We start from the raw sequence: 8,509 nt of genomic DNA on the forward strand, positions 1-8,509 counted from the left end.
CAGGAACCTTCCCTGAATCTGGGCACCAATGAACAAAGGAGAGCAGGGTTTGGGGAATGTGCTGACACCCAGAGCCAGAGATTTGGTAAATGAAGATGTGTGGACGGGCATTGGATCTGGAAAAAGTTAATCAAGCAAGATGATTCAATCTTCAATCAGATGAGCCTTTGCTCGAGTCCCCCTTAAAAGTCTGTCTCTTGTGGTATAGTGGTAGTGTCCCTCCCTTTGAACCAGGTGGCCTGTGTTCAAGCTCCATCTGCTCTGTAGGTGTATCGTAACATCCCTGAGCAAGTTGATTAGGAAAATATTTACACCTTAAAAATGAAGGAAATAATGAATCCCAAATTATAATAGAATTAAAATAAAAACCATTTGAAAGTATAGCTTTGTTCATTGTATTCAGAATTGACTCCAATCCCTGCAGTGTGTACTGGTTGGGGAAATGTAAACAGTGTCATGAAACTACAGGTGCTCAGACTCTGGATATGGATATAGTTGTTGATTGAGGAAAGTAGGAGTGAACTCTCTTTAAGATGATGAACATAAGATATAGGAGCAGTATTAGGCCATTTGGCCCATTGAGTCGGCATCACCATTCAATCATGGCTGATGTGTCTCCACCTTATTCTCCTGCTTTCTCTCCGTGCCCCTGGAAGCCCTTACCAATCACAAACCTATCTATCTCTGTTTTCAATGAACTCAAAAATTGGTCTCCATAGCCCTCTGCAGCAATGTGTTCCACAGATTCACCAGCCTCTGGGGTTGAAATTCCTCCTCATCTCAGTTCTAAACTGTTGTCCTTTCACTCTAAGGCTATACCCTCAGTTCCTCATCTGTCCAACTAGTAGATACACCTTCTCCATATCCGCTCTATCTAGGATCTCTCAGTATTTCAACTAGATACCCCCTCATCCTTCAAAACTCCACTGAGTGGAGACTCAGAGTCCTTAAATTCTCCTGCTATGACAAGTCCTTCATCCCTGGGATCATTCTTGTAAACCTCCTCTGGACCCCCTCCAATGTCAGCACATCGTTCATTAGAGACAGGGCCCAAAACTGCTCACAAGATTCCAGATGCATTCCATCTGGGCACCCACTGGCGTTCCATTTTGACCTACGGTTCCTGAGGAAGTTGCAGGTCCTTGGTGCAGATGGGAGACAATGGGGCAGTTGAATGGAATGTGTACGGGACGTACCCTCCACTTGACGTCAAATGGAATGGAGGCCTTTTTGAGGGAGGACTGAGAGAAACCACTGTCCTTGGAATCAGAACTTTGAAAAAATCGTTTCAGAGTTTGATGAGTTTGCAATTGATGTTCCATCCTGTAGATGGCATTGAGCACAGCTGGATCAAAGTTATCCTCTTGGAGAATTGATGTGTATCCTGGTGGGTCCCTCATGAATCCCTGAGACCAATGTTGACAATAGATTGAAACTAAACAACCTGCAGAGAATCTGTGCACCAACCGACGCATTGGGGAATTGGAAGGTGGATCAAGTAGGTATTTCAAGGGGAGCTCCTACTTCATCATGAAGTGTAATTGTAAAGTCCAATGTTTAATTTACAGAGATAACAAAGTGTAGAGCTGGATGATGCCAAGCAGCATCAGAGGAGCAGGAAGGCTGACATTTCGGGCCTAGACGTTTCTGAAGAAGGGTCTAGGCCCGAAACGTCAGCCTTCCTGCTCCTCTGATGCTGCTTGGCCTGCTGTGTTCATCCAGCTCTACACCTTGTTATCTCAGATTCTCCAGCCTCTGCAGTTCCTACTATCTCTGTTTAATTTACACTTTTATTTAATCTTTTATGAATTTCAAGTGAGTTGCCAGGCATTTTATTTTATTTGAATGCTTAAGTGTTCTGTCAACGGATAGTATTTGAACTGGTGAACGTTTCTCTCATGGAGTCATACAACATGGAAACAGACTCTTCGGTCCAACCAGTCCCTGCCGAATATTATCCCAAAATGAATGAGTCCCATCTGCCTGCACTTGGCCCACATGTTATTCATGTTATTTAAATGTCTTTTAAATGTTGTAACTGTTTCTTTGGAAGTTCATGCTGAACACAAACCTCTCTCTGCATTAAAAAAATTGCCTCTGATGTATTTTTGAATTCTTTCACCTCTCCCCTTGAAAAAGTGCTCCCTGGTTCTTGAAATACCCCACCCAAGGGGAAAGACACCTGCCATTCACCTTATAAACCTCTATAAGATCATGCCTCACCTCCTACACTCCAGTGAAAAAGGTCTCAGCGTCTCCTTTTTACTCAAACACTACATTCCCAGCAACGTCCTTGGAAATCTCTTCCGAACCCTCTCTTACTTAATAATATCCTTCCTATAACAGGGCGACCAGAACTGGACATTTTCTGTTTGTGAGATTTCCAAAATTTGCAATAGCTTGGATTATGTCCCTTTTTCCTGTTGTAACTCTGATCCAGCTCCCAGCCCTTAACTTGAGAGCAGAAAGGAATGAATAAGTATGGGAATATGAACTATTAGTCATGTATCTGCTGTTGCTATTCCAAGATACTGAAAGTTGTTCATTCTTGCATTCTGCAAACCCTTTCAGTCAAGTAAGGTTTCATTCCGTAAGAAAATAGAAAGAGCGAGCAGGAATCGGCCATTCGGCCCATCGAGCCTGGCCTGGCCACGTGCACGAACGGTTTATTTTTCCCCAAGTCAGCAGGATGTAATGAGTAGTGTGCCTCAGAGATCAGTGTTGGGGCGTCAAGTGTGTGTGATTTGTGAACGATGCGACAGAAGGTTTATAGGTACCAAATTTGCTCATGATGTTTTTGGCGAGGGGTGGGGGAAAGAAGAGAAGAAAGGGAAGTTACTTATGGAACTGACATGATGTTTCAAAAAGATGAAGTCATACAGCACGGAAAGAGGCTCTTTAGCCCAATCAGTCTATGCTGACCAGGTTTCCTAAATGAAACTAGTTCTATTTGCCTGCATTTGGCCCATATCTCTTTAAACCTTTTCTATTCATGTACCTGCCCAGATGTTTTTTTAAATGTTGTAATTGCACCTGCATCTATCACTCCCTTTGGCAGTTCAATCCACACATGAACCACCCTGTGTGTGTAAAGTTGCCCCTCTCATCTTAAATCTATGCCTTCCAGTTCTGAACCCCAACCATCTAGGGAAAAAAAAATTACTATTGCTCTTATCTATGCCCCTCATGATTCAATATATCTCTGTAAAGGTCACCCCTTAACCTCCTAGGCTCCAAGGAGAAAAGTCTAGCCTATCTTTATAATTCTAACCCTCTGATCCTGGCATTGTACTTGTAAATCTTTTCTGCACCCTGTCCAACTTAATACCATCCTTACTGTATCCAATTGGCTAGCTCTCCATGTAATCTAACTTCACTAAGTAGCCTGCTATGCAAAGTTTAGATTTGGCAAAACTGATGTAATACAGGAAGGGGACAATATCCATGTTGGCAGGAAAGGAAAATTGTATCTAAATGATGAGGCAATGATTGGAGATGCAGAGGATATGTATATTCTGCATGAGTAAGGACAGGAGCATGCAAGTCCAGGGTTGGATTGTGAAAGCTAATGGGATATCATCATTTAAATCACAGGAGATTAACAAAAGATCAAAGGAAAGGGAAATCATTTCAAAAGAAAATCACTACAGTTACACTGGACACTGAAGATCACATGTCAATTACTGTGTGCAGTATAGGTCACATTCAAGGCTGACAGCAAAGCTTGTTAAATGCCAGAAGCCTTTCTAATATCTGATAAGAGGGGCAGGTTATTTAGGAAAGATTAGTTGTACCTGCTAGATACAAAAATGAGAAGCAGCAGACAAGTGTGAAACACCAGAAAGGACTGAGTGGAATGGATGTTGAGAGTATGCATTTTCTGGGAGGAGCTAGAGACCTGGGTTGTTAGTTAAAATAGGTGGTGGAATAGATCCACAAGGGGTAAGAACTGGATCAATTCTTAAGAATGTCCTTGGGACAGCAAAAATGCAAGATGATAAAAACGAAATCATAGCTGATCCAATCATATGGAGTAAACACAAAAGGATTGAATGTCCAGCAGCAGTATTAGTTTGATAAAAAAGGGACCAAAACTCTTGGGTCTGTTTGGTTGAGAGCTCCAACTGCTGTGGCCTTTGGCCAACATTAAAGACACTTCTGCAGTTTAACACCTGTTCGGAGGATGGGTCAGTGGACCCAAAGTGTCAACTCTGCATTCTCATCACAAAAGCTGCCAGACCTGCTGAGTTTTTCCAGTAGACCAGGAGTTTCAGAAGAGCTAAGTTTTATGCAACTAGCAAGGCTGGGGAAGTGAGCACAGCTACATTTAGCAACAACTAGTTATGTGCAAGGTGATCATCTTCTCCATATTACAATCATTGGAGAGAAGTAAAATCACATGGCAGAAAACAGCTTTAACATGACCAATAATCACTTCAGAATTAGACAAGCAAACAGTTGTCAATGACTTTATTTCCACAGCAGATGAGAAAACTGGGAATTAGCAACAAGTCATTTACAATTATGATCAAAACTCCCACTCAGCTCAGCGTGAGCCTGTCAAACAGGTACTCTCCCATGCCATTCTCAGGGACTCCCAGTCTCTTCAGGTTGGTGACATGATCTCCCAGCTTCTTGATCATCTTCACTTGCTCATCCAAGTAGTGCCTCTCCAGGAAGTCACACAGCTGGAGAAAGAAAAAATGTTTAGCTTAAGGAGCATTAGAGGGATTGGGTTTCAATGCCCAGTGTCTTTAGACCATGTACAGAACTGCAGCAGTTGAGGTTGTCTCATCTTTTAATTAAGAAATTCCTACTTTTAAATACTGATGTGCCCCAAATTTCATCTTGCAGCTGCCCTAGAGATTAGAACCTTAACATAAAAGGAACTGACTGGCTAAGTAGACAAAACTACTGGCAGCTTATTTAGTTTCATGGTGAATGATCAAGTCCAGACATTTTGAAATGAAAATCAGATTTTGGACCCCTTAAGCCATTTAACAAGATCTCAAGGTGATGCAGTTTAAAGTTTTACTTTCTTATTTATCCCAAAAACTGCACCCTTTTGCCCAAAATCCCCTTGCCTATCCACCCAGAAAGAGGCAGCTTCTCCTGGTGACTTCCAAAATTGGAAAACCCATACATTTCTCTTGTACTGAAAGGGCAATTCCCAAGTAAGTGCTTGTCACAAGTGACAGGAACACAATTTTGAATAGCAAAAATTTGTTATTGTTCAATCTAGGCAGTAGCCTGGTAGACCAGTTATTACATGTTTGTAGTTTCCCACTCTGCAACAGAGAATGAATACCTTCCATCTATACTTTAATTTGTACAAGAGAACAAATATTAGTGAAGCAGGTTAAAAACTCACATGAGGGTCTGTGTTGCCAGAGGTGAGTTTGTGCAGATCCAGCAGACTCTGGTTCACATCCTTCTCCATCTGCAGAGCTCTCTGCATTGCCTCCAGACCTTTGCCCCACTCATCCTGCTCTGGCTTCTGAAGAGAAAACAAGGCAGTTCCAGTCACTAGTTGCTCATCAGCACTACTGCAGAGCAGACCAAAGATCACAGCAAGGAATGTGAAAGCTGTTGTACAGGATTGATATGAGCACCCAGGAAACATTAGCTCCCTCTTTAGGGTAGGCAATGGCCTAATGGTATTATCACTGGGCTGCTAATCCAGATAGCAATCTGGGGACCCAGGTTCAAATCCTGCCACAGCAGATGGTGAAATTTGAATGCACTAAATTTCTGGGATTAAGATAATAATGGGAACTGTCAATCTATTGTTGAGAAAACCCATCTGCTTCACTAATGTCCTTTAGTGACAGTCTGCCATCTTTAGCTTGGCTGGCCTACATGTGACTCCAGATCCACAGTGTTGTTGACTGAACTGCCCTCTGGGCAGAAAAGCTGCCTAGCCAGTAATGCCCTCATCCTGTGAACTACTTTAAAGTTAAAAATCTGCTTCCATCCTCTGATGGGTACCACTGCCAGCCCTTATTACTCATCCCCAATTGCCCCTGCCATGTTGGCTGACTAAGAATACTAGTTAAAGTAGGATAGCTCAGGGTGCATTGCAATATTTTTACAAAGATTCATTTGAATGAAGGCTGTTTCATTTCTCTCATTTGTTCGAATACTCCCATCAATTCTCATTGAGGGGGTAGGAGTTGCCACACATTCTCCAGGTACACTAAACCCAACCTTGATGTCCTGCAGGAGGACTCGGCCTCCACGTTTATTCTGGAATGCCATCAGTTTCTCAGCATGTTCCCATTCCTCGTGAGACTGCTCCTTGAAGAACTCAGCAAAATGACGCAGGGCAACATCATCCCGGTCAAAGAAAGAGAACTGCAAGTAGAGAAAAGATGATCAAGTTAGGAGGTGCCCACGTTAAAAATACAGACTAATGTTCCTCCTGTTGAGGAATTAGGATCATTAAACCCCTCAAGAGCAAGGTTGAAGGAATAAAGCAGGAAGTGCTGGAGAAACAGGTCCAGTAGCTTTAGGGATGGCACTGATGCTGCTGGACCTGTAGTGTTTTTCTCCAACTTGAGACAGTTGTTTGCTTTAATTTGGTCAAAGCAAGCTTCATTGTATTTCAGACTCAAGTTACTCCATTTTTGTCGGTGAAAGCAAACTCCTTGGGAAGGGCGCATTGGTGCTAAACAGCACTCTTGTGGTGTAATGCAAGTGCTCCCACCTCTAGACCAAGAGTCCCAGATTTAAGCCCCACCTGCTCAGAGGTGGGTCATAGCATCTTTGATCTCATCACTTAGAAATGCATGTTAGTGGAAGATGGGGTGAAGTTGGTTAATTCTGCTCAGATGACTTCTGGGCAAGTTTTCAATCTGCAGTTCCATCCATTTAACAGAACAAGCCCTGTGGGAAGCAGTGAGTAATTGAACAGATTCTCCCAGTTAACAGTTTAATATGTCACTCCCCAGGTCTCAAACTCAATACTTTAATTAGTGAAGGAGAAATAGTAGTGACTACTAATCAACATGTTACCCACAGACATTTACTCATCAATCCAAGGTCCTATTCACCAATAGGAAGACATCCAAGACATTTATTAGACAATTACTGATTAGAGTAGTCAGTGTTCCTGAACAGGTTGATCAAATTGGTATCTCAACCCAGTGTACTCAGTTTCAAAGAAGAGTTGCTCCAGAATGTTAGCACACATCCAGAGCAGGTGGGATCTGAACACAAGAGATCAGCCTAAACTAAGGGACACTATCACTATGCCAGAAGAGAAAGAGTCACAGTTGCACAGACACAGACCTTTTAGTCCAACTTATCTCTGCCAAGATATCTTAAGTTAATCCAGTTCCATATCCCTGTAAACATTTCCTATTCATGTCCCCATGCAGATACTGTTTAAAGTGTTATTGTACTAGCTCCTCTGGCAGCTCATTCCATAAATGAACATCACCCTCTGCATAATGGAGATACTCCACAGGTAACATGTAAAACCTTTCCACTCTAACCTTTAACCAATATCCTCTAGTTTTGGACTACTTTATTCTGGGGAAGAGACCTTAGTTATTCATCCTATCAATGTCCTTCGTTATTTTATAAGCTTCTACAAGGTCACCCCTCAGCCACAAACACACAAGGAAGGATAGCCCCAGCCTATTCAGGCTCTCCCTTTAGCTCAAATCCTTCAACCTCAGCAACATCATGAAATCATTTTTTGTACCCTTTCAAGGTTATCATCTTTCCAATAGCAGGGAGGCCAGAATTGAATATTCAAAGAGTTACCTAACCAATATCCTGTACATTCAAAACATCTCAACTCAAAAGTACTTTCAAGTCAACATTAACCCAGTTTGTACATACTAGGAAAAAGCTTATAACACTACTCAAGTTGCATACCAATGAGTAGTAATGAAATTAGAAGCCAAGTCTTCAAATAAGACATCAAAACAAGTAAACACTGACCATGGAGAGGTAAACATAGGAGGAATAGAGCTCCAGGTTGATCTGCTTATTAACAGCATCCTCACAGTCCTTGTGGTAGTTCTGACACACTTGGGAGGCCATCTTCACTATTCCTGTTCACTATCATCTAGACAACTCTAGAACTAAGTCTTTCTACCACAAGCTCTTGTATTTATACTCCTGGGAACATCCTGCGGTCAACCAGGGAATGATGTCACCAACGAAGACTGACAATCTCTGAAAGCCAATCAGGAATTGCCTCTGAATCTAGGCACCAATGACAAAAGGAGAGCAGAGTTTGGGGAATGGGCTGACACCCAGAGCCAGAGATTTGGAAGAAAAGAGGTTTGGAACAAAATGGGATCTGAGTCTCACTAAGCTTGCGGTGCTCAGACTCTGGATGTGGATATAGTTGCAGATTGAGGAAAGTGGGAGTGAATACTTTATAAGATCGCGAACATAAAACATTGGAGCAGAATTAGGTCTTTTGGCCCATTAAGTCTGCACCACCATTCAGTCACTGCTGATGGTTCTCAACCCCATTGTCCTGCCTCCTCTC

The 8,509-nt window shown here is 42.4% G+C and overlaps 1 protein-coding gene across 2 annotated transcripts; it reads right to left on the bottom strand.

The window, feature by feature from the left end:
- Positions 1–4,453: 4,453 nt before the first annotated feature.
- On the bottom strand, positions 4,454–8,080 carry LOC109936636 (ferritin, middle subunit-like). Of its 2 annotated transcripts, XM_048617677.1 has the most exons (4): positions 7,951–8,080; positions 6,208–6,354; positions 5,372–5,497; positions 4,454–4,688 (listed from the first exon to the last, which is right to left on the bottom strand). In XM_048617677.1, exons 1-4 carry the CDS (start codon positions 8,050–8,052, stop codon positions 4,542–4,544), a joined length of 522 nt encoding a protein of 173 aa, XP_048473634.1. In that variant the 5' UTR covers positions 8,053–8,080; the 3' UTR covers positions 4,454–4,541. The 2 variants fall into 2 exon arrangements, with proteins under 2 accessions (XP_048473634.1, XP_048473635.1); XM_048617678.1 differs by lacking the exon at positions 5,372–5,497.
- Positions 8,081–8,509: the final 429 nt, after the last annotated feature.

This window comes from Rhincodon typus, chromosome 37, assembly GCF_021869965.1.
Source record: "Rhincodon typus isolate 14 chromosome 37, sRhiTyp1.1, whole genome shotgun sequence".
In the NCBI taxonomy this organism is placed as follows: domain Eukaryota; kingdom Metazoa; phylum Chordata; class Chondrichthyes; order Orectolobiformes; family Rhincodontidae; genus Rhincodon; species Rhincodon typus.

Bases quoted from the DNA above. Each gene is read 5' to 3' on its own strand.
- LOC109936636 (XM_048617677.1), bottom strand. From the start codon at position 8,052: ATGGCCTCCCAAGTGTGTCAGAACTACCACAAGGACTGTGAGGATGCT. The intron at 6,355-7,950 runs GTCAGTGTTTAC...CTCTACTTGCAG, and splicing joins CCTATGTTTACCTCTCCATG to TTCTCTTTCTTTGACCGGGA. The intron at 5,498-6,207 runs GTTGGGTTTAGT...TTTTCTCTTCAG, and splicing joins TCCTCCTGCAGGACATCAAG to AAGCCAGAGCAGGATGAGTG.